Source organism: Desmodus rotundus, chromosome 6, assembly GCF_022682495.2.
Source record: "Desmodus rotundus isolate HL8 chromosome 6, HLdesRot8A.1, whole genome shotgun sequence".
In the NCBI taxonomy this organism is placed as follows: Eukaryota; Metazoa; Chordata; class Mammalia; order Chiroptera; family Phyllostomidae; genus Desmodus; species Desmodus rotundus.
The window spans coordinates 94,022,431-94,049,589 of record NC_071392.1 but is presented as its reverse complement, the minus strand read 5'-3'; the positions used below and the strand labels follow the sequence as shown (position 1 = coordinate 94,049,589).

At 65.0% G+C, this 27,159-nt stretch overlaps 1 protein-coding gene across 6 annotated transcripts in view; it reads right to left on the bottom strand.

Annotated features, from left to right (window-relative positions):
• Positions 1 to 4,376: 4,376 nt before the first annotated feature.
• Positions 4,377 to 27,159, bottom strand: part of KCNQ2 (potassium voltage-gated channel subfamily Q member 2) — a 42,284-nt gene continuing 19,501 nt past the window's right edge. The window contains exons 8-17 of one of the 6 annotated variants that reach the window (XM_053927059.1): positions 24,988 to 25,082; positions 23,939 to 23,968; positions 21,629 to 21,697; positions 20,187 to 20,216; positions 16,456 to 16,509; positions 13,266 to 13,489; positions 12,762 to 12,870; positions 12,251 to 12,382; positions 7,788 to 7,911; positions 4,377 to 7,267 (exon numbers count right to left, since the gene is read on the bottom strand). In XM_053927059.1, the coding sequence (XP_053783034.1) occupies positions 6,563 to 7,267; positions 7,788 to 7,911; positions 12,251 to 12,382; positions 12,762 to 12,870; positions 13,266 to 13,489; positions 16,456 to 16,509; positions 20,187 to 20,216; positions 21,629 to 21,697; positions 23,939 to 23,968; positions 24,988 to 25,082 (1,572 nt within the window). In that variant the 3' untranslated portion in view covers positions 4,377 to 6,562. Of the gene's footprint in view, positions 7,268 to 7,787; positions 7,912 to 10,284; positions 10,393 to 12,250; positions 12,383 to 12,761; positions 12,871 to 13,265; positions 13,490 to 16,455; positions 16,510 to 20,186; positions 20,217 to 21,628; positions 21,698 to 23,938; positions 23,969 to 24,987; positions 25,083 to 27,159 lie in introns of all 6 variants that reach the window. The other 5 variants (XM_053927064.2, XM_053927061.2, XM_053927063.2 and 2 more) reach the window with 5 other exon arrangements.

The window sequence follows — 27,159 nt, the reverse complement described above, 5'->3', positions numbered from 1 at the left end:
GCACCTCATACAAGCAGATGGTGGCTGTGACCGCATAGGGACTCCAGAGGACCCAGTGGTGCCCTAGTCTGGGGCTATGCTGACGTCCACCCCCAGTGCGGACCCAAGGACTCTGACGCCGGGCCAGGGGCAGGCCTGGGGCTGAGGGACCCTGGTTGGAGAGGAGGCCGGAGGGCAGTGGCCTGGCAGAGGACGGAGTGAGGGTTTGCAAACAGACCTGCGCTGCCTTGTCCTTTCTGTCCTTCAGCCACGGCTCAGTAACTGCTGAGCTGTGGCCAGAGCTCTGGGGAGACCTGTCCACGCGCTTTGGGCTTCCGGCAAGTGAGACCATAGCAACAGAGGTGTCACTCTGGGCAGCTGCGGCCTTGCAGTCAGGGGGGCAGGCTGGGCCCGTTTCTGCTCCAGTCTCTGGGGCCCTCAAAACAGGAGACCAACTTCAGTCTGGCACTGGCCAGTCTCCCACTGGGGACTCCCTCCCTGGGGTTTGGTTCCTTGAGGGGGTCCTGAGGGGGGGCCTTACTGACCCGAGCCCACCTTGGACCCTGGAGGATCCAGGTTTGAGGCCTGTCCAGGACCTCCCGGAATGCAGGGAGGATGGGGCTCTATCTGGAGAGAAACTGGCAGCATCATCACCGGCCTCCTCAATGCCCCTTGCCTGGGGGCTCCTTCCTGGGCTGATGGCTGCAGGGCCCATCCACACATGCACACATGTCACATATGCAAATACCACACACACGCACACACACGGGTGCACACAGGACATCCATGTGGAGTGGGGGCTCTCCTGGCGGGGGCTCACAGCAGTTTTCAGCAGGTGTCACTTCACCGGTAGGGGGCAGGCCTCAGAGTCCAGGTGGGGTGGGGCCTGGTGGGCCCGGGCTCAGGGCAGGGAGAGGGGCTGCAGGGCAGGCACTGGGTGAGTCTGCGGTGCCCGCAGCCCCACCAGGGAGTGTGGACCTGGAGCAGCGACTGCCGCTGCCGTGAAGCTGGAGGGCCCCACCACGGTCCCAAGCCCTCCCCTTCCAGCCTTTTGCCCACAACTGGAGCCCCCTCCCCCAGGACAGGAGCCCTCCTCTGACCCCTCAGGCCCTCTCCCAGCTCAGAGCCGGGGCCAGGACTGAGGACCTAGGCCACAGGGTTCGGGATCCGGTTCTGGGCCGCCTCTGCAAGTGGGCTTCGCTGAATGGAAGGGCTGCCTCCGCAGCTGCCCGCTCCTGGGTGAGCACCGCCACCTAGTGGCATCCTGGGCACAGAGGCGCCGGTCCCCGTGTCCCTCTCAGGGACGCCCGGCTCCCCAGCACGACCAGACCTTTCGCTGCCCTCTCTGTCCCTGGCCTGCACCATTCTCCCTGCTCTGTGCCCGTCGCCCCAATCCTACGAGGTGCGTCACCGATCACCCCATTCTGCTGGGGAGGACACCGAGGCACAGAGAGCTTGGGGTGCCCCTGGCTAGAAGTAAGTGGAGGGGCCGGATGTGGCCTCAGAGCCTTCCTGGGGCCGTGGCTGAGCGGCCCTCTGGGGCCCCCGCCCCCACCGCAGGGCCGGGTGTCAGCGAGGCGCCGAGCATGAGACCACTGAGCTGCTCTTCTGCTCAGTCCACCCCTGGAGGCCACCCCTGGAGGCCAGGGAGGACCTGGTGGGAGGAATATTCCAGGGAGCGGGCGGTACAGCTGCTCTCTGCAAACCCAGTGCAGCCTGGAACCCTCGGGTGGGAGACCCGAGGTCGTGGCTGCCTCCCCTGTCCCCCACACCTCACCCATCGGGGCCGGGGCAGGAGCGGGAGGCCCAGGGGTGAGAGGTGGAATAGTGGGTGAGGGGAATGACCAGGCAGGTGTGGAGGTGGGAGGTGGCTCCGAGGCCACCTCCCGGGCCACCCCCACCCACTCAGACACCGTGCACAGAGCCCGCGCCCAGGGCCCGGCTGTTCCTGGCGGTGGCGAGAAGGCACAGGCCAGCAACGGCGCGGAAGGGACGAGGCCACGCACTGTGCAGGTTGAATCACTGTGTTTTACTAAGTGCGCAGGTCCCCTGGGCACCTGGACCCGTCCCCGTCCCCATGGCAGTAGAACTTTCAAGAACTTTGCACATGCGTCCCGGCCGCCAGATTAAACACCCAAGTCCCCAGGGACCCGCGCTGGGCCCACTCTCACTGGCACGTGTGTCCGCTGGACCGGGAGCAGAGCGAGCGGGCCGCCTGCTGGTCCTGGGAACCCGCTGTTCCCCGGGCGTCTGTCCTTGGAAACCCGCAGCGCGTTCGAGGCGCAGTGTGCAGCGGCAGCGCGTTCGACGGGAAGAGGTTGGGTCGCTGCGCGCAGAGCGCGCGCACGCAAGGCATTAGGGAGTATTCTTTGGAGCATGAGCAGAAGTGCAAACGCAGCCAAGGCAACAGCGCAGGTGGGGGCTGCGGCCGCCCTCAGGCTGGCGGGCAACCGCGGGCAGGTGGGCGGGAGGATCCAGGCAGACGTGCAGGCGGAGTGGGGGGTGCAGCCGGCGCCAGACATACAAGTCGGCCGGCTCCGTGCCCTCGGTGGGGCAGGTCCTGTGGACCACCAGCGGAGGCGGAGGCGGGGGGGTGCCGATGCCTGGCGGTCACCCAGGGCTCACCTCAGTCAATCCCTTCAACATGCATTAAGGCAACAACTTTATGAAACCGTCAGAGTTGAGTGCGAGGCACACGGTAACATGTGCACACCTGCCTGCAAGCCCCAGGACCAGGGCCACCCAGGGAGGGTCCCCTCCTATCCCAGTGTCCTCATCAGCCAGGGTCACCCTTGCAAGTGTCCAAGACAGGAGACCACCCAACTCCTCCCCAACCCTACAAATGTCTGTGAAAGGCCATGAAGAGGGGTCTTGTCTGCCATAGAATGTCACTTTTCCACTCTACCCTGTTTCCTAAAGCCTCCCGCCAACCCCCACCCTACCCTGCAGAGCAGCCTCCTGGGTCAGCACCCGCCTCACAGGACTCCTGTGTGCTCCTGGCCCCAGGTTCCTCGGAGAGAGGAGAGGCACAGACCCAACCCCACCATACTGCTGCCTCCAGAAAGCCTTCCTTGGTTGTTTCTACTTCGTGCTTGGTGGGGCCCACGTGGAGCCTGCCCCTAGGGACAGGAGCACAAGTTCCGCGGGCCCTGGAAGCAGGCAGCCCACCCCTGCCAGGCCTCTCTGCCCACCCTACCTCCTACCCAGCATGAGTACACACAGGCAGGTGGCCTGGAGTCCGGCTTGGAGAGTCACAGAAAATGGGGCTGGGCCACCCCTGCTGAGGGCAGCTGAGGGCCGTCTGTACATTATTTACAATTCAGGTGAATATAAAATCGACACAAACACCAGCGTATCTGCAAAGGCCCCCAGCGCCCATCACCCCCCTGGGCTTTGAGAAGCATCTGGAAGCATCTCAGCGCTGAGCCCTTTCCACAAAGATGGGAGCCTGATGTCTGGGTGTCCCCTGAATGTGGGGGGACAACAGAGAGACGGGGGCGTGTCTCCCATGTCAACACCTGGAGTCCCACGCCTGGGGTGGCCCAGTTGCCGAGGAGGCTGCTGTGGCCTCTGGCAGGGCTGGGCCAGGCAGGCAGGCCAGAGGGAACCCTCTGCCCTGGGACTGGTCCCTACCCCCTCCAGGTGGCCCGTCGGGGGCCTCGGTTCATGACTCGACCTGGACAGAAGAGGGAGGCGTTGAGCCAATACAGGGAGGGGTGGCCCCACGCTTGGCGGGAACGCAGGGCCAGGCCACAGGGCCAAGGGGGCAGCCCCCAGTGTCGCATCTGGACCCCCCACAGGGGCCAAGACCTCCTTGGCCCAGCCCAAGCCACCTCAGGGCATCGGCCACACAAACACTCCAGACTGCTACCGACCAGCTGAGGGGGCAGCGTGGGACCCTGGGGGGCACCACTGAGCCCTCTGCAGCTCCTGCCCAGGAACGGGGAGGCCAGAGCCCGCCCCCCCCCCACCGGCTTCCAGGACCACCGCCACTTCCTCAGTCCCTAACTCCTAATGCCTTAAAGCAGACATGAAGGGAGGTCACAGGGCTGCCCAGTGCACACGTGGGTGAGTGTGGGCGTGAGCGTGCATGTGTGTGTTGTGTGCTTGTGTGCGTTTCTGTGTGTGAGTGTGCGTGCTGCAGGCGTGCAGACGTGAGCCCAGGTATGCGTGTGTGGCGTGGGGCATGTGTTCCAGCTGACACACGCACCATCCTGGGAACGGCCGCCCAGCCGCCTGTGGTCGCGCAGGAGCACTCAAGACAACAGAAGCGCCCTGAGGACGCCTCTGTCCGGAGGTGGGGGCCCCGCGCCCTGGACGGGCACCTAGGGGACTTGCACAGGCCCCTGAGCGGGAACCCCGACCCCACCCCCTCCCCAGACCACCCCGCACCCCCACGCAGCCCCTCCTGCTGCGACCGCTGAGGCTCGCCTGGCCCTGGCTCCCACATCTGGCTGAGATGCTCGGGGACCAGACACAGGACGGGGACAGGATGAAACCTCTCTTGGGGACAAAGGGCCAAGATCTGACAGGGGACACAGTGTGGTTGCTGGCCCCCAGCTGTGACCATCCCAGGGCTAGGGTCAGGTGCAGACATGCTTGGCTTGGGGACCTGCCTGCTGGACCCGCCTGGGGCCCACAGCGGGGCTCTCTCCCTGCCCCCACCCGGCCCCCCTCATCTGAAGGCAGGCAGAGAGGGGAGCAGCCACTCGGCTGCGTCCCACCGAGGGCCAGGGGCACCTACACTGGAGGGACTTCTGTTGTCACTGCGGGGCCTGAGGCTGGAAAAACACTGCCCTCGAGAGGGGGAGCACATGAGCAGACACATCGGGGCACAGGCTGGGGGGGCTCCTCATCCGTCCCCTCGCCACCCAGCAGCTTCCGTGCCCGAGTCTTCCTGGGAGGCTGTGATGGGTCCCCCGCCCCGGGCTTTGCCGGCCAGTTCCCTGCCCTCCAGCTGCCTGGGCTGCAGCTGTGGAAGAGGTGGGCCCTGGCGTGTCCTGGCAATGGTGAGGGGCAGGGGCTGCAGCGATGCAGTGACCCCCCATGGACAGCAGACGCCGCTGCAAAGACCCCTGGGCACCAGCACCCCGACCCCTAGGACCCCAGACGCTGCTTAAAAGCCCTTCCCAGAGGGCAAGACGACTCCTCTCACTGGCCTCCCGGGCCCCAGCCAGTCGGGGCTCAAACAAGCAGCGGGAGGAGGCAGCCCAGGCTCTCCCTGGACCCAGCGTTCGGGGCAGTGGCTCCACAGTGGCCCTCGCGGGGCCCAGCCCTGCGCCCACGGGGTCACCACCTGTGAGCACGTGTGGTGCCAGGCTCGCTGCCCTAGTGCCAGGCACCCGCACTGCCTGTGGGGACCCCCCACTTTCGGGCTCCCGGCTCAACAGTCTTCAGGCCAGGAGGGCTGGATCCTGCTCCCTGGGTCCCAGGCTGCAGAACAGTGTCCCTGGCTCCCAATTCACCAAGAGGCCACAGCCAAGGGCTGGTCAGTGGAGAGCGGGTGGGGATCAGTCAGTTCCAGCGGGGACAGGAGAGACAACGCAGAGCAGGGGTCCCCAACCCCCAGGCCGTAGACAGGTGCTGGCCCGTGGCCTGTTAGGACGGGGCTGCACAGCGCAGGGGGCGTAGCAGGGCAAAGCTTCGCTCAAATTACTACCTGAGCTCCGTCTCCTTTCCCTGCCCCCTGCCGCTGGTCCGTGGAAAAATCATCTTCCATGGAACCGGTCTCCAGTGCCAAAAAGGTTGGGGACCGCTGGCCTGGAGGACAGAGCTGCCTTTGCCCAGCGACACCCAGGGCTTTGACAGTTTTTCCCAGTAGTCACAGCCTCACCCAGACCTGGGTCCTGTCAGGGAACCACGGGGGCACAGGTGAAGTGGGACCCTAGCAAAGGACAGAGGGGGAGTCTGCTCACCACATCGCCCAGCCCAGGGCGGCACCCCCTCCACCTGGCAGCCCTGCCCACACTTAGGCCTCTGTCAAAGTGCTGGCCCAGCCTGGGAGCCGGCAAGGTGGAGAGCACGAGGGATGCCCAACCCCGAGATCTCCGGTGATCGGGAGACCCCCTTCCAGAAGCCCGTGGGGCAGGCTCCCCCACAGAGCCGAGACCAGGAGTCCGAGGGTTGCCACGCTCCCCTGTGGTCCCGAGGCCTCGCACCTCCTCTCCAGGCCGGGTTCCTGGACACAGGGGTAGATGGGACGATGCTGACCGGCAGCTCTCTGGATGGGCACCCAGAGGCCAGGGGACATCGTCCCAGCCGTGCACATGGACAGGCCTGCCCCTCGCCGGGCCCCCACAGCCTGGCCCTGCTCCCTGACCCTGCACCTCCACCTTGCGGCCGTGGGCCGGCCCTCTGCTATCTCCCTGCCTGCTCACACCTGGGCCTCCACCTGCAGAGTGGGCACAGCCACCTGCCTGCCCCCGTTGGAAAAGGACTTCCGCGCACCTTCACCACGGAGACCCAGCAGCCCCTGCCCTCCGCCTCGCCCTGCACAGGCACCGCCATGTGACTCCAAGAAAAGGCCCCGAGGGTCCTGCCTGGAAACCTCAAGGCCGAGAGTCAGGAAGAGGCTGACGGGGCCTCATTTCCGGGGCGCGGCCCAGCCCACGTCGCCGAAGGGGCCATCGCCCGTGGCCGAGCGTGGGGGCGGCCCGCACGGCGTGCAGAGGTCTGAGTCCGTGTCCGACTCGCCCTCCGCGATGTACGGCCTGACCTTGGCACAGGGCGCCGCGACCGCGTAGCCGCCGTGGGGTGCGTCCAGGTTCTCCCTGGACTGGGAGATGCTGAAGCCGCTGAAAGAGCGCTCCAGCTCCTCATGGTCCACGGATGGGATGGAGATGGATGTGTCACTGTCCCGCAGCGCACCCTCTTGCCGCAGGAACTCCGTGCTGGCCCGGTGGCCCCCGCTGTAGGCCGACAGCGAGCGCTCATGGGCGGGCGGCGGCGGGATGCGCACCAGCGCACCGGGGTCCCCCACGGGTGAGGTGCCATGGCCATGGCGGGCATGGCCCTGCTGCTGCCACGAGGTGGAGGGCGGGCACTGGGCGGGGGGTGCGGCCGGGGGCGCCGAGAAATTCTTGTGGCCGATGGAGCTGGTGGAGCGGATGAGCTTGACGATGCAGCCGCCGCGGTCCCCATGCTCACGGCTGTCCTCGGGGCTGTGGTACGGCGGCGCTGGCTCCGGCTCCTTGGCCCCGAAGTACGCCTCGGCCTCCGATGGCAAGATCCCCATGCGCTGCGTGTAGATGCTGACCAGGAAGTCCAGCTTCTTCTCCATGGACAGGACCTGTAGTGGCGGCTGCTGAGCGGGCGGCTCCCTGCCTCTGACCCCCCACCCTGTCACTGCATGTGGCCTCAGCGTCTCCGATCACGGGACCCCCCCTCTCCCCGTGAGGCTGGCTGCCTACTGCCCACCACAGAGGGACGGCACCAGCCTCCGCCCTTGGCACCAGAACCCAAGCCAAGCAGAAGCCTTGTGGGTGGGTGCTGAGGACTCGCCCCCAGGACGGGGCAGTGGGGGCCAGGTCCTAGGTATGACAGGGGCCACCCATAGGGACCCAGTCCACGGTATCTCTCAGTGGCCCCAGGCAAGGTAGGGGGCAAAAATGGTTCTCCTGCCCCAAGGGTCTGCGGCCACAGAAGGAAAAGTACCCGAGACCAGGGAGGGCTCGGGGCTGTGAGGTGTCCAGCTGCAGCACCCTTAGCTGTGAAGGGCCCCACGTGCCTGAAGCTCCAGGACCCCTCCTGCAGCGTCCACCCCAGAACCCCCAGGCTAGCAGCAGGGTGGCCCTCCCGGGCTCTCCCACCTGCTTCTCCACCTTGCCCAGCCGGCCCATCATGCTGGGGTCCTCGGGCAGCTCTGCCTCCGCCGGGCCCTTGGTGCGGTCCTTGTCGGTCATCGCCGGGCCCCGCCCCACAATCTGGTCCACTCTGCGGGGGGAAGGCCCCGTCCCCCAGCATGAGTTCAGGTGGGTGTGGTGGCCTACAGCCCTTCCTCCTGGGCCAGGCCACGCCCCCTATTCCAGGCACTAGGCCGTGCCCAGAGCCAGCGTGGGACAGCAGGTGCCAGGACAGGTGGGCGCCAGGCACCTGTCCTCACCTGGTCCTGGACTCTCAGGGTCTGTTCCCTGCCCACCCCATTCCAGTGGGCCAGCACATTAGCACGGAGGCACACGAAGGTATCGGGGCCACTCGCCCCTGGGCTCTGCACCCCCAGCCCTTCCCCCACCGAGCTCCCCTCCTTCATCATGTGCCAGGAGCCCTCTGCCTAGCGGCCTGGTGGGGACAGAGTCAGCTGTGTGTGGCAGCAACAACAGAAGCGGGGAAGCAGGGACAAGGAGCCGGGCACATGCACCAGGACGGGAGCGGGGAACAGACCAGCCCGGAAGCTGCCCACGCACGACTGAAGGGGAACAGACAGAGACACTGCCGACCAGAGAGGGTGCCTGTGTGTGCTTGCCCGCGTGCATGTGGGTGAGCACGCGCACTGCCGGGCACGTGTACACACATGTGTGTGTACGGGTGTGCTGTGTGTGTCTACCCATGTGCTTTCATCACGTGTGTGTGTGTGCCCATGTGCAGGATGCAGCACACTGATGAGCTCGTCTCCAACAAGGCCGTAGGTCCTGAATGCCAAGGAGAAGAGGGGGAAGCCTCCAGGAAGGGGCTTCTGTGTGACCAGCACAGTGTCCCCTGGCCCCATGCTGAGCAGGACCGCTTGGAAGATGGCCCAGGAGCCCGAGAGTGGGGGCGCCCCGCAGAGTCAGGGGCCTGGCGGTCTACAAGCTGTGGGGTCAGCTCCTGTGAACCTGCCAGGGGCCGCCAAGCAGGGCAGGGCCCCGGGCTGAGGCCATGCAGCCCCCCTCATCTGTGGCCTGAAGCCCCCAGCACAGAGCCCACTTCTCAAGCTCGGGGGCAGGGGCCACATGATCTGGCCTGGGCCACATCTGGGCTTCCTTCCTGACCCAGGGCCGCCCTGCCTGTCTCTGGTGGGGACTCGGGGTGATTTTTCCTCTCTGTCCCAGGAAGTGGAAGAGGGGTTCAGGCTGTGAGCCATGGTGCAGCTCCTCATGCTCCGCTGAGCTTCATGCTGGGCTCATGCACCAAAGGGCCAGCGGGGCGGGTGGGGTGGGGGTGGCGGGGGGCCCTCGGGCTCCAAGCAGACTCCGGTGTGGAACGGACAGGGAGGAAGGGCTCTCGGTGTTTCCGTGCGTTCATACGGTCCAGGCACACCTGCTCAGCGCCTTCACCCCTGCCACATGACGGGCCGCCTGCCTGGCTAGTCTCCCAGGAGCCAGGGTCCAGGGCTCAGCCGGCTGCTGCTCCTGCCGGGGGCAGTGGAGCGGGTCCCCCAGAAGCCGGTGCTACCCCTCCCCTAGGCTTCAGGCTGAGGAGTCCAGCTTCCCCGCCATGTGCCAAGACTGTCCTTCCAACCCCTTCTCTGCGACTGTGTCCTCTGGCCGAGGTGGCTGGGAGGCCTGCCCAGCTCCTGGCTCTCAACGCCCAGTTCTGTCCCCTGCAGCAAGGTCTGGAAGGATGGCTCAGGGCTGGGGGACATGGCCAAGCAGGGCACCCAGAAAACACTCTCCGGGGAGGCCCTGGGTCAGGCCTGCTCCCCAGAAGCACTAGGTCAAGATGCCTGGAGTGCTGACCCTTGGCCTCCAGACGCCCCTGGGCCCCTCGGCTCCTGAGTTGCCGGCAGAGCCAGGTGCCTCAGTCCTCAACCTCACGTCCCTGCTCCAGGGACTCCACCCTCCCTGGGCCGACCAGACCCGCCCAAGGTCTGAATTTTTTGTCACTGAAGAGTCTGCCTGTGCCGACTCACCACCTAAGTGTGCCCTCACCATGCATGATGCCCATTAGCTGGGTGTGCCCGTTGGTCACACCCACCGTGATGGGATCCAGGGCCCCTGCGCTCACTGGGCACCTGACTGTCCGTACCCACAGGGTTAAAGGCAACAGAAGCAATGGGACTCGCTTAGATCCCCGCAGGTGGCAGGTGCTGGGGGCCAGAGTCGGGCCTGAGGGCTGCGAGCAAGGGCACTGTGGGCCGGGGCCCTGAAGGCCCCCCCGCACCCCGGATGCCCCCAGTCCTTGCGGTGCTGGCCACTGCTTCTGCCCAGGGAGCCCCACCCAGGAGGGTGTCGCACGGGTATCCTTGTAAAGCTGCCTGGGCCCTGCCGGGGACGCCTCCCCCTGGCTGGACGTGTCCCCTCGGAGTGCAGCGAGGGCCTGCCGTCATGTGGCTGGAGCGAAGGGCGCTGGCCATTGCACAGACACAGGCGGGGCGGTCGGCATCCTGACCTAGGTGAGTACTGGGGTGACTCTCTCGGAGGGGCCGTGGGTCCTTTGGTGGGGTACTTCTTGTGCCGGGGAGTTGAAGGGGGTGGGGGGCCCACAATCATATCTATCCTGGCAAGTAAACGAGAAAAGAGACACCAGCAAACACGTCGTGAAGCACCACGAGGCGGGCGGCTGGGGGCTTGCAGACACAGAAGGAGCGACCCAGCCTGAAGCAACAGAGGGACGCTTTTTACAACTATGGCCACACGCAACCACGCCGTGGACGCCACGCTTGCTTGAGCCTTCCCGTGTTCAAGCGAGCACACGCCCCCAGGCCGCCTCTCGGCACATCCCGCCTGCCCAACCAGCATGCAGGTGCGCAGGGCAGAGGGCAGCGGGCCCAGCACCTGCCACGCCTGCAGTAACAGCACTCGGGATGGTGGCCACAACAGACGTCTGGCCCCATGGGGAGCACTTGGCTTTTCCCGACAGAGAGGACGGAAAAGGAGAGTCAGGGCCGAAGGGCCTGGTGAGCCCCACAGTGGCAGTGAGGTGTGCGAGGGAGGCCCGGCGGGCAGCTGCTCTCGCGCACGCACATTGTACACACACACCCTGCTCACACGCTCACACATGCAGAGTCTGCACGTGTACACACATGCACACCCACACACACCTCACACACAGACTTGTGTGCGTGCACATTGCTCACAAGCCCACACAGGCACACTCAGTCATGTGCATGCTCACATGTTGCTCACACACACCCTCACATGTTTGCACATCCGTGCACACCCAATGTGTTTCACACACTCACACAGGCTTGCTCTCCACACTCTGTTTTCCCCATGGGCACAGCGGCACACACACTTGCTCACAAGCACAGCACAGGCTGATGCTCTGCGGGGCCCTGAGCCCAGGGACAGGAAGGGCTCAACCCCAGCCCTCGCCCAACAGGGACAGCATAAGGCCCAGAGAGACCCCTCCCCTGCATCCGGGCGCAAGATGGGGGGCAGCCCAACACGGCATTGCCCCCCAGGACAGTTCCCTGATGGTGCAGACCCAGGGCCCAGGCCTCCCCGGTGACGGCCGTGTTGGAGGGGCTGCGGACGGGGGGCTCTGACAAGCAGGAGCACGTGCCCCACTTCAGGAGGGCACGACTGCCATGTGGCCTACTCACACACACACGTGTGTGCACGGCTTGTCTGCCCGTGCAGAGGGTAGGTGTCTAGAAGGGTATGTGTACTTGACATGTGTGCATGCGGGCGGACTTGCGGGGCACATGTATGTGGACGCCAGGCTGAAAGTGTGCTTGTGTGTACACAGGTGTGCTGGCACATGTGTGTGCTGCCGTGGGCATGGGTTTGTGTGTGCACTGCATACACACCCCTCCCAGGTGTGCTTGTGTGTGCCCCAGGTGGGGGGAGCATGTGTTCATACAGGGGGCTTCTGGGGTGAGCACGCCAGCCTGGCACACATGTGCCCTAGGATGGCCCCAGGAGGGGTCAGAGGAGAGAAGAAGAGGCGCCAAGGCACACAGCTGACACCCCACAGCCCCCTCTCGGCGGAGCCCCTCTGCCCCCATCACACACGTGCACGACACACGGCATACAGGGCACACCAGAGACACGTGTATACACCCACATGGGCTCACATGCCCGCACACACATGCACACACACAGAGAGAGATCTACATGGTGTGCTGACACATGTGCATCCACACAGGCACGTGCGTGCACATACGTGTGAGTACACACACACACCAGCGTAGGCAGGAGGGGGCAGGAGAGATGGCAGAGATGTCAAACACAAACATCACGGAAACTGCGTGTGGGCCGAGAGGAAGGGCCCACCCAGAGGTGGCCGCAACAGAGCTGGCCTCCGTGCCCCCAGCGCCCTGGCCCCCGCCCAACCTCTGGCGGGGAGCGTGCACCCTCTAGCACCCATCTCCCCAGGACCGGCCTCCGGGCCCCAGGCCTGGGGCTCTTGCCTGGACTGCAGGTTTTTGATGCGGGACAGCATGTCCAGGTGGCCAGCCGAGTACTGCTCGATCACGTCCATCACGTCGTAGGGCCGCAGGCTCTCCTTGAACTTCCGCTTGGACACCAGGAACCTCATGACACTGAGGGGTGGATGGGGACCGTGAGCCCCTGGCAGAGACCACCAGGCCCCCCCAGGCAGGGCCAGTGCCGGCCTCTGCCTGCCCAGGGCCCTCCCTGCGGCTCTGAGAACGTGCTCTGGACAAGGTGTCCCTATTACCTGGGCCACCCACCCACCAAACACACCGCCCCCCCACACCGGCCTCAGCCACGCAGTCAGCGCCTCACCTCCCTGGCCGCCCACGGACAGCTCCGGGTGACGGGCAGGGACACTGACGCCTTGTGAGCCGCAAGGATCCGGGACCGAAGGGGTGTCGGCCACAAGGTGTACCCCCGGACCTCAGGGACAGAGTGACCGCGCCCCTTCCTGGGCTCTGTGAGGGGGACGCCAGGGTTACTCACCACACGGCCCGGATGCTGACTTTGAGGCCCGGGGTCAGGTCCTCGGTCACGAACTCGCAGTTACAGCTCTTGTTGTCGTCCACGATGTCCTCCCCGGGGAGACTTGCTTCTGGGTGGAAGGGGACACAGCGCATGAGGGGACAGAGGGGACGTGTCCGTACCCAGTAACAGCGGAATGTCGCTCGGCATGAAGAGGAAGAGGCTCTGACCCACTCGCACCGTGGAGGGGCCCCGAAAACACTTGTGAACAAAGCCAGACACTAGAGACGCTGCGTGGTCCACCCGTGTGGTGTGTCCCGGACACACGAGAGGAAGGCGGGTGGAACGTCCAGGAGCTGCGCAGCAAGTGCGCTGAGCGCCCCTCAATTGTTCGCTTTAAAATGGCTCATTTCCTGTGAGGTGATTCCACCCCAACAAACGAAGAGACGAATGAGTGGGTGCTGCCCCCCTGGGGAGTGAACCCTGAAAGCAGCCGGACCACAGCAGGATGCAGGGCTGACCCACCTTCCGAGTTCTGCCGAGACGCGGCGCCCTTGACCCGGAAGGCCTGCCGCGCGCGGCTGCGGTCACCGAAGCTCCAGCTCTTGGGCACCTTGCTCGGACTCTCCTCCAGGCTCTGGTCGGCGCTGGGCGAGCGCCGGACTGGCTGGGCCTGCGGGGACCCCTTCCCCTTGGCAGCCACACCTCGGGGGCTGGAGAAGACACGGTCTTTCAAACTGACCTTCTGACTGCTCCCAGGAGGACAGACGGACAGACACACACAGAAAGACAGCAAGAAGAGTCACTCTGGACAGAACCCTCACGCCCGCCATCGGCTCTGAGCTGGCGGCATCCCCCATGGAAAGGAGAGAGATGCAGACTCAGCCCCAGAGAAGCCGCCGAGGGGCAGCGGCTGGAACCCGGGTCGGGTGGGAGGTCGCAGGCCAAGGGAGATACCGTGGAGGTCCGCTCCACCAGGGGGTCCCGGGCTGGCTCGGGTGCTCGGCCTGGCCAGGGGCCAGTGGACTCTTAAACCACCTGTGGCCACCACCAACAGGGGCCTGAGCCCTGTCCGCACATCCAGCCAGGCCTCCCACTGCAAGGGGACCCCACGGCAGGGCAGCATTGGCGGTGGCTTCTCCCTGGGCACCCCGCAGGCTCCCTGTCTGCCCTCCACACCTGGTAACTGCTCCAGCATCAGGAGGGGTCAGGTCTGCAGCGGACCCCTGGGCCCCTGCAGCCCCAGGGAGTGGGTGAGGCCGGAGGAGAAGCGTTGTGGAGGGTGGTGCCTGTCCTCCTCCCCTCCACCCCAGGGACAGTGCAGGCTCTGCCCCCGTCAACAGGACACAGTGGGAATGGACCGTCCCACTCCCAGAGGATAGAGTGGATGGGCCAGCTCTGCCGGCCACTTGGCCACTTGGTTGCAAGAGGCCTACTGTCCCGAGCCTTGGCCCAAGGCTGCAGGGAGGAGGCGACCACAGCCAGCCAGCCACAGCCCTGGGAGGTCCTTGGGCCTCCCTGTCCATACAGCTCTTGATAACCATGGAGACAGGTCCTTTGGGGCAGCAGCCAGGAGATGGGGTGGGTCACGGTAGCCAGGCGAAGCATCAGGCCAGGCAGCCACTCGATTCCTCCCACTGGGCAGTCCCCCGGCCCCCGAGAGAGGACCGCAAGGCTCTGTGAACTGGGAACCCGCTCGCTCAGGCCTCTGACCAGGCCCCTCACTGCCCCTGGGGGCTTGGGACAAACCTGCCCCGGGGTGGGGGCCTGTGGGCAGCCACCATGCCAGCTAACGCCTCAGGTATCACCAGCCCCACCGCAGCCACCCTGGGTCAACCGCCTCCACTGGCCTCAGTAGGCACCCACAGCCCAGACACGCAATCGGGTGGCATAGAGATGACCAGCCATGGAGAGGAGGCGGCCAGCACCGGGCCCACCCAGCCTGGACGCTGCACCCTAGGTGGGTGCCCCTCCCTGCCCCAGGCCCCACAGCCTGTCTGTGCTGGTTTAGGGATCCCTGCAGGACGGGGAGAAGAGCCCCTTGGGCCGACAGCCCTGAGGTGCGGAGCTCCCGGTGCCCTATGAGCACAGGATGGGGGGGCATCAGTTTGCTCAGAACACTGGCCCCAAGCTCGTAACTGCTGAACCCAGGGCAAGGCCCAGCCGAGCAGGTGGAGACTGAGGGACGCCCAGTGCCAGGCATTGTGGGGCCTCTGACCACATGGCCTCTTTTGTGTTCCTGTCCCAACAATGGCTACCATCTGGTGCAGGGAGGCCATGAGAAGTGATGGCCCTGCCCAGCCAGGAGGGCTGGGACGCGGCGGGACCTGTTGCCTGTACCTCAGACCAGGGCGGGGCTCCCCACTGTAGTACACCGCAGGGTGGACACCTGGGCCTCCTCAGTCACCTGCAGGCACTCGCCCCCCGAACCCAGCCACCCAGACACCAGGGTCCTGCAGTGCCCTCCCTCACCTCACGAGCCAAGGTGGGGGGCTCTGGCCAGATGGCCTTCACTGGGACGGGAGGCACCTGCACTCTAGCATTCACATGGGGCTGGGGTGTGGGGAGAAAGCCGAGATCCACTCCCCTCCCCACCTGCCAGTCCTCACCCAGGGTGAAATTCTAAATATGGGGCGGGGGGGGGCAGCCACAAACTGGGAGGGGATGAGTGGGAGACCCCAGCTGAGCTCAGACACATCCTGGCCACACACGGGCTGTCTCGGCGGGTGGGAGCCGGCATCCACAGGGAGCTGCTGGCCACGGCCGGCCGTGGATGCCCTGGGAGAGTGGGGAGGACGAGGTGACATTTGTGAGGTTTGTGCACAGCAGGACTGAAGGTGGCTGGAACCTCGACCACAGCCCCTGACTGAGGGAGCAGCCTGTGACCACAGCAGCAGAGCTCCGGACCAGCGGGCCGGCCTCCGCCTGGCCCAGCCTCCCATGCTGGGGCTGAGAGCCTTCCCCACAAGCGCCTATGTCAGTCCATGAACACGCAGGTAGCAAGGACAGGCGGGGGGCAGCCCTTGGAGCCCCTCTCAGGGTGGAGAAGGATTTGGAGCATGCGCGGATGCACAGCTACAAGCATGCGGCTGCCGGGGCCCTGGTCCTGCTGCGTGGCCCCTCCGGGCACCGGCCACTCAGCAGCAACCACATGCAAATGACTGCAGGTGAGTGCTGCCCACACCTTGCAGGGCTGCGCCGGCCAGGGTGGGAGGCGGGCAGGAGAGGAGGGGATGCACCTGGAGCAAGCAGAGAGACAGACACTTCCACACCCGTCAGCCGGCAGTGGACAGAGGGGAGGAGCGGCACCCACGGTGCCGAGGGTGGACGGCTTCTCCACCGCCAGTCTGCCTTTTTTCCTGGTGTATCTGGTGTGCCAGGGCAGCCCTGGGGCAGCGGGGCGGCGGTTAGAGGGGGGGGCCGTCCTCAGGTGCCTAGTAGAGGTGCTGGACTGACGCCAGGAAGAAGGCGCCCCGAGCGGTCGGGACCCAGGGGCTCCAGCCAGCCCCCTCCTGCTTGGGGAGAAAGAGCCTTGGAATCAGGGGGTGCCTAGCAGTGCCCGCGTGGGCTGTGGGCCGAGCTGCCAATCGGAATCGGGAGCTAGGGGCCGGGGCCGGGGCGGCCCCTCCCTGGCTCGTCCAGAACCTCTAACAGGCAGAGTCCGGAGCGGAAGAGCCGTGCAGCAACGGTTGTCCGAGCCCCGTGTCCGCGGTACCTAGAGTGTCCCGGGCAGCATCCACACAGGCCCTGGCTGCACGGTCCGCCTTTACTGGAAATGAGGAGAGCACAGTTAGTCCCCGGGCAGGGAGCTGGGCCAGGCAGGTAAGCCGAGGCCCCACGACCACCCCTAGTGGGGCTGGGGTGTGTGTGTGGCTCTGGGCTCAGGGTCCCCCAGCCGCAGAGCTTGTGTCTGAACAGGGCCGTGAAGGCGCTGCACGTAAAGTCTTCTGCCGGCCTGGAGAAGAAAATCGTCCCCTATTTTTGGAGGAAAAAAACTCTCGTTTTTTCCTCCAAAAATACCTTTTCCTTCCAGAGTCAGAGCTTGGGGGTCGCGTCTTTGAGGAGATGTATTATTTTTTGTTGTTTCCATGCACACAGAAAAATAATACATGGACTGAGACTTTGCCAAAGGCTGTTCTTTCCAGATGGACAGGGTTCCGGAAAGCACGCATTTTGGGGGGGACAACGTGCAGTTTGGTTTCGCAAACTTATCAGTGAGGTCTCGCCGAGCCCGGCCGGCTGCCCGCCGCGGTGGTGGGCCTCGCTGACCCAGGGGCCGTGGCTGCCTCTCCCCGGTGGGAAGCTACAGAGAAGGGGGTCAGGGTCCAGAGTCCGCAAGCAGAGGTGGACCCGTTTAGGGGGGCTCTGCAGGAAATGCTCCTCCAATGGTCAGCCCCCCAGGGCCTCCCGACAGCCTGGGACTTATCTCCTTGCCAAAACACACACATTTTTTAAGCAAAAAACGAAAGCACCAAGCAAGAACTACAAGAAATCCTTCGTTTTCCTGGAGCCTCTCCCTCTCCCTCCACCTTCGAAGCTGTTGCCAAACTGTGTGCCCGAGGAACCCAGGCACACCTGGGGGTCACCGCTCGGGGAGGAAGGCCTGGCATGCACGCATTCACTCAGACATCGGTGGCACCTGCTGGCATCCAGATGCCTCTCTCCACTCACACAAAGGACATGCCTGGCCATGTCTGGTCAGCCAGCACGCCCAGGGTCCTCGGAGCCCGCCACTGGCCCACCCAGGCTGGCCCTCCAAGGAGGACCGCGAGCACCCCGCGAGCTTCCTCCCTGTGGGAGCTGCCTGGTCGCTTGAAGAACAGGACTCGCTGAGTGCTCAATTCGGCAGGAGGGAACTGGGCTCCCACTTCCTCAGCAAGCATTCCCGCGCCCCCAGCCGTGACTCTGCGTCCCTAGGACCTGGACCCCCAGCCAGCAGTTCCGCCTGCTCACCGAAGCCCCTCAAATTCAGGGCAAACATTCTCTCCCAGGGCACCTCACCCCACATCAGCCACAGGTTCGTCAGAGTATGCCAGACAGCGAAAGATGGGGACCCCTCAGCCAGTCCCTCCCAGGTCCCAGGCCTGCAGGGGCAGGCCCCCACCTGGAAGCCGTCCCCTGGGAAAGAGGACAGGGTGGTGGCTCTGCATCCAGCCCGTGAGGGGTCCCGGCTGCGACCAGACCCCGAGCCAGCGTGGCCGCTGCAGCCCTCCCCGCTCAGCTGCCTGCCCTGAAAGCACTTCTTCCCGGGCCCTCAGCCGAGTCACCGCAGGGGACCATCCCCGATGCTGTCTGACAAGGAGCACACCCGGCCAGCCCCTGGCCCCTCCGAAGGCAAAACAGGACCAGCTCGCTCACTGCATTCACTTCAAGGAAAACTTAAACAGCCACACGCCAGTGACTCTAGCGTGGGGCGGTGCAGCCCCTGACCCTGACAGCGCTGGGCAGGGGTGGGCTGCTGGTGTCCCCCGCCAAACACAGGGCCAGCCTCAGGGGTTCCCCTGTCCCCATCAGCCAACCAGAGCGTCACCGGTCTGAGAGCTGGGCGTCCAGCCCAGGGAGCCGGGCCCACAAGGCTGAAGACACACGCACACGCACACGCACCAAGACCAGACTGGACAGACATGCCTGTGACGAGGGGGACCCACGGGGACAAGGCGCAAAGCGGCCGGGGGCAGGGGTCTCCGCCGGGGCAGGCGGGGGTGGGGGCAGTCAGAAACGGGGAGGTCAGAGGGCGGGTCAGAGACACACCCGGAGCGGCACAGCTGGGACCCCTGGCTGCCCAGCCCCCTGCTCGGACGGGACCCGACGCAGACAGCCTCTGTCTGACATCACTGTAGGCGCGGTGAGTGCCTGCCTTGAGCCAGGCCCAGGAGGGGCGGGAGTGTCAGGAGCTGAGCAACCGTCCCTGCATCCACCCCATCCCCTGCACTCCATGGGGCAGGGCCGCCTCCCAGGTAGCCCGGGGACACGCACCCCTTCGCAGATGCAGGGGCAGAATGCCTGCCCGCACACCAGAGGGGACCGCAGCGCTGCCTGCAGTTACCTGGCTGACAGGTGTGCCCCCCCCCCCCCCGGTGGAGGGCCGGCCCTGGGTCCCCAGGAGGAGGCTGGGCCAGGCAGGCCCCGGGGAAGCCGCGGGGTCACGGGCAGGCAGGGACACAGGACACACGGGGAGGAAACGGAGGATCGGTGAGCGGGAAGCAGGGGGCAGAGCCCAGGGGCTCCCACGTGTCCTCACCTTCAGTCCTGCTTTCAAGGTCAGCACCTCGTCCCCAAAGACAGAGCGCGCGGGAAAGGGCCCCAGAAGGGCAGTGACATGATTAAAGGCACTTGGGAGGGGCCAGATGTGCAGATTGGGGGAGGGGAGGGCAGGAGAGGAGAGAGAGAGAGAGAGAGGCTGAGACCAGAGTTGCCAAGCGGAAAGGAAAGCTGGGGCCAGGAGCACACGGAGCCGCCTCAGGCCGCTGGGGCCTTGAGTGGACAGATGGACAGATGGGCAGGTGAGCGGGTGGGACACAGAGGCCACCGTCCGCAGGCAGCCACCAGCAGGGCAGAGCCCAGACCCCCTCTCCCCCAGGCTAAACCAGCTCCGGGCCTGTGTCCATTTGTCAGCCCCTGTGAGGGGCCCCATCGCTGCTGATCTTTTGGCCACTTCAGGGCAGAAGCACTGCCCGCTCTGCCCGTGGACACCAGCCATCATTCCCTTCTTGGGGGTCTGGGGGGAGTGTGCCCTCTCCTGGCCGTTGGAGCCAGTGGGCTCAGCCCACCTCCCTCTCCCTGCCTGGGGACTAGTAGGGGCACCAAAGGGGCAGGGCAGGGTGGGTGGGAGGGCAAGGTCTCTGGCCTGTGGCCCGGGGGATGAGCCTCCCTCTCCCTGGGCGTCGGGGGGCGGGGCGCTGGCGGACCGGAGCTCAGAGAACTCAGCAGGGGCCACCCAGCCGGGCTGGAGTTCATCAGACCTGATGCTGTGGCATGACCTGGGTTTTCGCTCTAACCCCAGGAAGACTGGGGGCGCCACCCCTTCTGCCTGCAGCAGAGCCGGCCCACAGCACCCCCCTCAGGGTCCCTTGCCTGCCGCAAACAGAACAGGTAGGGCCTGCAGAGCCCCCCAAAACACAGGAGACCCTGGGCTACAAAAGGAGCCTTCTCACTCCCCCCTCCCGAAACTTTAAACAAACCAGGGTCTGCCCCTAGGCCAGTCCTCAGTCCTCAGTATGGCCCTCCTCCACCGCCGGCCCTACTCCCGGCCCTGACCCTGCTGGGATCTCACGAAAACCCCCGAAGGGGCCCAGGGCCTGCCCTCCCAGAAACACGGAAACAGACCCAGGGGCCCCCCATCAGCACCGGGTATTCACCGCCAGGCAGGGGCCCAGGCACAGCCCTGCACAGAACTCCCCAGGGCGGGCAGCGAGGCACGCAGATTCGGGGGTCGGGGGCACTGACCTGGGGGTTGGCTCCGGCTGCGGCTCCTTCCTTGAAACAGAAGCAACAAGACTGTCAGGGCTGACCCCGCTTGGCACACCCGCCCCCTCACCCACCCAACAGCCCGACCCGGTGGGCTTCCCTCGGCACCCAGCACAGCCCACCCCGCCCGCCCCACACCCACAGCCCAGGGTCCCCGGGCCGCCAGGAGGCAGGTCCTGGAGTAAAGAGGGTCTCCGGCCATTCCAGCTTCTCTCCTGGAGCCCCCTCTGCTCGCCTGCCTCTGCCCGAGGGCTGGTGGGCCCACAAGGCACAGAACCTCTCCCGCAGACATCGTCCCACCCTGCGCCTGGCCAAGGCCCCGAAGCCCACTTCCCCCTGAGTGGGTGTCCCAGTTCACCGTCCTTCACGGTCTGGACAGCTCACGGGCCCACGCCTTCGAGGCTGGTTTCTCTTTGCTTGCCAGTCCTCTCTGGGTTCAGATCGTCCTTCCCTCCCGCATCTTTCCATCCATGGCAGAAGAAACCAGGCCGCACCGCCCACCCCCAGCTGGGGACCTGGGCTAAATGTCCCAGTTTGTCCAGCTCTGCTGCGCACCCCACTCGGCAACACGGCTCAGCCCCCGACGACCAGGCCATGTTCCCCATTTCCAGCTGAGACCTCGCCCAGGACTCCTTCAAGTCCCTCCGTCGTCCAAGCACGTGCTGGGAACAGCCACCTTGCGTGTCCCCATGCTCAGCAGCTGCTCCCCGACACCGCCGGGCCTCTTTGCTCGCGCTCTTCACAGCTCTCCCCAAACTGCCCGCCGCCTGTCACCCGGTCCCAAGGCCACTTCTGCAAGGTCCAGCACCTGTCCCCGCAGTGCCCCACTTCCCACACGGGGACCAGTGTGCACTCCTGTCTCTGCCTTGATCGAGGGCCACGGGCTGGGGGCTCAAACCACAGAAATGGATACTGTCCTGTTCCACAGGCCAGGGGTGCAAGCTTGGGGGCCGGAGCGCCCTCTGAGGCTACAGGGGACAGTCCTTCCGCTCCTGGTGGACCCAGGTGTCCCTGGGCTGGTGGCCACTTCAACCTGTCTTCGCTGTCTAGTATGAGGACGCTTGTAGTTGGATTCAGAGACGTGTTGAACGGGAGCGGTCTCCCGTTGAGACCCTTCGCTCAGTCACATCGGCAAAGGCTTTCCCACAATCAGGTCGCATTCGCAGGCTCCGGGGCATGGACACGTCTTTGGGGGGGCCAGCACTGACCTCCCTCAGCTGCTCTGCCCCACTCAGGACTCTTGACATGGGCCACTATCCTCTCCACTAACCCCCCCCCAACCTCTGTGCCCAGCATTTGGCATCACCAGGTCCCATGGCCGCTCCATGTGGGGGTGACCTGCCCCTGCTGAGTGCCCGTGGGCAGCAGGCCCCCAGGAGGATGGACGAACCCCCCATGCTGCCGTCAGCCCCTCTACTGACCTGAACGTGAGTCCGGATTTACTCTTGAGGTTCCGTAGCAGCTCCAGCTGGTTCAGCGGGGGGATGAGTCTGCAGGCAGGAGAGGCCGGTGAGCTCCCGCCTGCCCCAGCCCAGGGACAGGGGGTGTGGCCTGTGCCCAGCAGGAAGAGGAGAGGTTGGGGCAGGGGACCCAGGGCCCACATTCCCTTACTGCACCCCTGGGAGTGCATAGTGACCAGCTGACGCAGTAGGGGGAGGAGCAGAGCCCAGGTTCGTCCCCAGGGCCCCGGCCCCTGACTGCGAGGAGCAGGCCAAGCCGGGTGCCAGTACCCAGGCAGGGGGTTCACACCTGCCCCTCCCCTCTCCAAGCCCTGAACACCCCTGAGGGCTGCACAGCGAGCACACAGGCTGCCGGGCCCTGTCTGCAGAGCTGGGGCAAGTTCAGGGTGGCAGAGAAGCTCTGTTGGGCTGTAGAGAAGCTGCCTGCACAGGGAGAGGCCCTGGGACCCCAGACAGTGGACCTGGTTCTGCTCCAGGGCCCTGCTCCCCGGAGCTGCCACACCCCAGGGACCGCCTCAGCCCGTGCCCACCACCAGCCACCAGGCAAGTCCAGATAGAACCTCTGTGAAGAACTGAGGCCTGGCCTTCACACCAGGGCAGGGGGTCTGCAGGCCCAGGGGGGTCCTGGGGAGGCCCCAGGCTCCCTGTCTCCAGGTCTCTCCCTCCTAACCCAGCTGCCCCCACAGCGACACCCCACTCAGCCATCAGCCTGCTGAGTCCCAGGCCCTCCACCCTCCTGCCTCCTGGCTCTGGGGCCCCCTGACCGCAGGGGGCTGTGTCAGAGCCTCCCCCCGGTCCTGTCTCCTCCTGGGCCTGCCCCCGACCTGTGGCTGAGCCATACGGGTCCCTCTGTCCTTCTGCCTCCAGGGAAGGCTGGAGCCCCCGCCCCCCACAGACGTCTGCCCCCTCTCTGAGTGACAGACCCGTCATTTTCACACTCAAACACTCAGCAGCTCCACCGCACACGTGACCCTGACCTTGGCCACCGTCTCTGGTTTTGCCCTGGCCAGTCGCTGTCCCCTCTGCAGGCCCAGCATGGCCAGGCCAGGCAGTGCTGCCCAGACACGTGGGGAAGGGTGGTCCCGCGAGCCCACCCTCTTCCCCTAGCCAGGGCTGCCCGCACTCAAGGGCCAGCACTGAGCAGGAGGGTGGGCAGTCGGCCACCATGCTGTGGGCCCAGAGGAGTCCCCGAGACTGGACCCGGGGACACAGGGGCCTCCCCACTCCCCTCGACCACCCACCCGCCAGCCTGGTGCAGAGACGCAGGTCAGCCCCCCCCACACAGGTTGGAGGGAGAGACACACGGATGGGACAGCATGCCCTGGACACACAGCAGCGGGGGGGTGGGGGGGACATGGGCGGGCAGGCTGGGGCAAGGGCAAGCGGACACCACACGCAGAGCATCACCTACGAGGGCGGTCAGTTGGGGAGGACGAGGGTGCAGTGTGCTGACAGGAGTGGGGGGCACATCAGGGGCACCCCCAGGACAGAGCAGCAGCTGGTCAGGGGACCAGCAGGGTTGGGGACAACTCCAGCTACCCAGGCCCAAGGCTGGGGGCGGAGAGCCTCTGCAGACCCCAGGAGAGGTGGACTGGCTAGAGAAGATGAACTGGGGAAACCTCCCAGGTCAAGGAGCTCGTCGGGGTCTGAGCAGGGTCTCCCAAACCGCCTGGCAGCCCGGAGTCCCAGGATTCCCGGGTCCGCAATGGGGAGACCTGGCTCCCATCACCACCTTCTCCTCCACAGAGGCCTGGGGTCAGGTCCCTCTCCTCCCGGGGCCTGTGCCTCCTGCTCGCTGGAGCCAGTACACAGAGAGCCCCAGAGCCCAGCTGCCTGGACAGAGGACCCAGGTGCAGGGTGGGGTGCCTGCCAGGAGCGGGGCCCACTGGGATGTCCCCAAGCAGGGACATGGAAACCCCCAGCTCCACCGCCTCTGCGCCGTGTGATGGGGGCCCGTAGGGCGAGGATGGAGGCACCAGAGTGACCCCCGCCACTGAGACAAGGCAGGGAGCAGGACAAGGGACAGAGGACGACCTGGGACAGATGGATCCAGCACAGGAAAGCGGCTGAGGGGGAGGCAGGGCACAGTCGGGAGGAGACACCAGGGAGGCGAGGGAGGTGCACCCCAGGCGGGAGCAGGGGGTGCCGAGGGCAGCGCCCGGCCAGCTGGACCACAGGCTGGGGCAGGGTGCAGGGGTCGCCGGGCGGCCCCAGGACAGCCCACACGGAGCACAGACCACACCACACGCCTCTGTCCCATGCAGGTCCTACCTGGAGGCCCCGTAGGTCTGAGCTTGCGAGCTTTCAAGTGTTTTCACACACACACAAGGGCAGAGAACGTAAATTTAAAAAAAAAAAAAAAAAAAAAAACGGGATAAGAAAAAGAAAACGAGAAAAGAGTCGAGGAGAGCGGGGGAAACAACAGAACAGAGAAGGTTAGCGCGTGGGCCCCCCGCCTCGGCTGGGAGGCCAGGGGCGCAAGGCCGTGGGTGGCAGAGCATTCCGGATGGATGTGGCGTGGGGGACGGCACCCTCTTCCCAGGTGACAAATGCCCACTGAGGTCGATGGCAGGTGGGGACCGCCTCTGGGTGCCAGGCCAGCCCTGACTTCAGGACACTCAGTCAGTGAGGGCTCCCAAGGCAGGGATTCCTGGGACAGCCTCGGGCAGAGGGCAGGGTGGCGCCCACCCACCTGGGGCACCAGGCCCGAGTGGACAGCAGGTGGCCACCGGACCTGTCACCTCAGACCTCTGTCTGAGCCAGGGCTGGGCACAGGCAATCCAGGCTGGGCACTCCCATCAGGGCTGCCAGCTGCTCTTGGCTGGGAAGCACTCTGCCTGCTGACCACGCGGCCTCACAGCCTGGGGGTGCCTCTGCCAACCACACCCAGACTGGGCTTCCCACCCCCCTCGCCCACCCGAGGCCGCCTGGAACCCCAGGGTATCCGGGTCACCCGGTTCTAAAGCTTTGCTGCGGTCTAGGATCACCCCCTTTTCCATGCGGAGACCTTGGTGCTCTAAGTCGTGCGGCTGCCCCAACGGTCACTGTGCCCCAGGCGAGTGCCCAAGCTCTGGCGAGGAGCAGGGGGATAAGTGGTGGGGGAGGGCAGGGGGGATGGGGGTGAAAATAAAAGCCGCGCGGGTCATGAAACGAAGCGAAATCAACAGTGAAATAAACCACACGCAGAACTCCATTTTGAAAAGAAATACATTTTAAAGGAAAAAAAGAAACAGAAATCAATGAAAAGAATGAACAACCAAAAATGGGGCTTCTGAGCGGACAGTGGGGCGGGACGGAAGGCCGCCGGGGCGCGGCGGTACCTGTACATGGGCACCGTCACCGTGCGCTCGTAGTACTGCCACGTGGAGTGCAGGTCCGTGCGCGACAGGTTGGTGGCGTAGAACCTCCAGGCGGACTGTGGGGCAGACACGGTGGGTCAGCCACGGGCCAGGGCTGGGGCCACGGCGACCCCACGGGGCCCTCCCGCCTGTCCCCACCCGCAGGCGCCTCAGTGTGCCCTCTGTAGATGGGGCCACATGGCTGCCACCTGGCTGGTGGGGGCTGGCCGTGGAGCAGGTCTTCCCTGACACTGGACAGTGATAACCTGCCCCATGCTCACTTCCTGCCTCCCCAATCCTGAGGGCACCAGCCAGCATGCGACCTCAGGAGATAGGGGATAGGGGACACAGGCCCCCATCCTCCAAGCATGGAGGCTCACAGGCAGTGGGGGAGGCAAACTGAGCACCACACGGGGTCCGGGCCTGCTAGTGACACCATCCTCGACCTGGCCCGGGCCTCTATCCCCAACTTTCGTACGTGTGGCGAAATTACCAAAATTCCCGTCACCCCTTTAAAGCTCACGATCCAGGGGCAGTTAGTACGTTCTCGTTGCTGCAGGACTCTCAGCACTATCAGGCCCCACACTCCCATCCCCCGAGCATGAACCACCCCACCCCCATCGGCAGGCCCCCCCAGGGCCCCCCAAGCCTTGCCCACCCCCATCTGCACAGCCACCAGGGCTTCTTTCCAAGGGACTCAGGACGTGTGGCCTCTGGTGCCAGCTTCTTCACGCAGCCATTTGTCGAGGCCCATCCACGTGCCTTGTTCTTTTTAAGGCTGAACACTCTCCCATGTGATGGCAATGCCACTCTGTCCACCCCTCCCTCCACTGACCTACACGCGGGAGTCCCGCCTCCGGCCGTTGTGAGTGCAGCTGCTGCAAACGTCGGTGTGGACGTGTGTGGTTGAACGCCTGTTTTCAGTGCTTTGGGGCGCACACTTAAAAGCTGGTCGCTGGGTCACATGATGGTTTTCTCAGGGACTCCGGACTTCCCCAGGGCAGCCGTACCCTTTCACATCCGTCCTCCCCCACATCCCCGGCAGTGGGTGGGGCTCCCTCCCTCCACCTCCTCTCCCAGCGGAGAGCTGGCCGCTCGCTGCGGTGCTGAAGGCATTTCTCGGCTGGCCGGTCCACGCACACCTCTGGGGAGATAGGTGTCTGTGGGAGCCCTCTGCCCACTTCCTAGTGGGCGGTGAGAGTCCCTGAGACATTCTGGACCCTAGACGCTCATCAGGTGCCTGATTTGCAAAAATGCCTTCCCCCCGCTCTGTGCTGTCTCTTCACTCCACAGTGTCCTTTCCATGCAGCGGAGTGGTTGATGTTGACGAAGTTCTATTTGTCTGTACTTCTCACTGCTTGCAATTCTGGTGTCATTTCTGAGAAGCCAAGGTCATGGGGACTCACACTGCGCTCTCTTCTAAGAGTTTTATGGTTTTAGCTCTTACGTTTCTGTTACTAACGGTTACCCTGGGGGTCACGACGGACCCTGCAAACACAGGAGAGTCTGGTTTGAGTCCAGAGCAAGACAGCGTCAGCGAGCTCCCCTTCTGTTGTTATTGTCACAGGCGGCATCTTTACATGTCATGTGCCCGGAAATGTAGATGCGCGATTATTGCTTTATGCGCTTGCCTTTTAAACCATATGGGGGAACCACGTTTCAAGTCAAAAACACACGATCACTGGCATCTGCATTTACCCCCGCGGGCGCCTTCACCAGCGCTCACGAGGTTGGAGTCACTGCCCGGTGCCCTCACCTCCGGTACGGAGGACGCCCTCCGGCGTTCCGTGTGGGCAGGTCTGCCGGTGACCAGCCCCCTCAGCTTTTGATTGTGCGGGGACGTCTTCATTCCTCCTTCACTGTTGAAGGGTGGCTTTTCCAGAAATGTGATTCTTCTTTGACAGGAATCTTCAGGACTTCAAATGTGTCACACACACACCCCCTCCCGCCCCCGCAGCTTCCCTAGTTAAGCATCTCACTGAAGATCCTCATCCCTGAAGTGTCACCTGTCCCGCGGCCTCCGGGGTCCTCTCTCTGTCCTCGGGTTTTAGCCGTCTGACCCCAAGGCATCTCCTTGCGGATCTTTTTTCACTGGCTGGAGTTCCCTGAGCTCCCTGGGTTTGGAGATTTGTGACGTTCACCAAACTTGGAAAG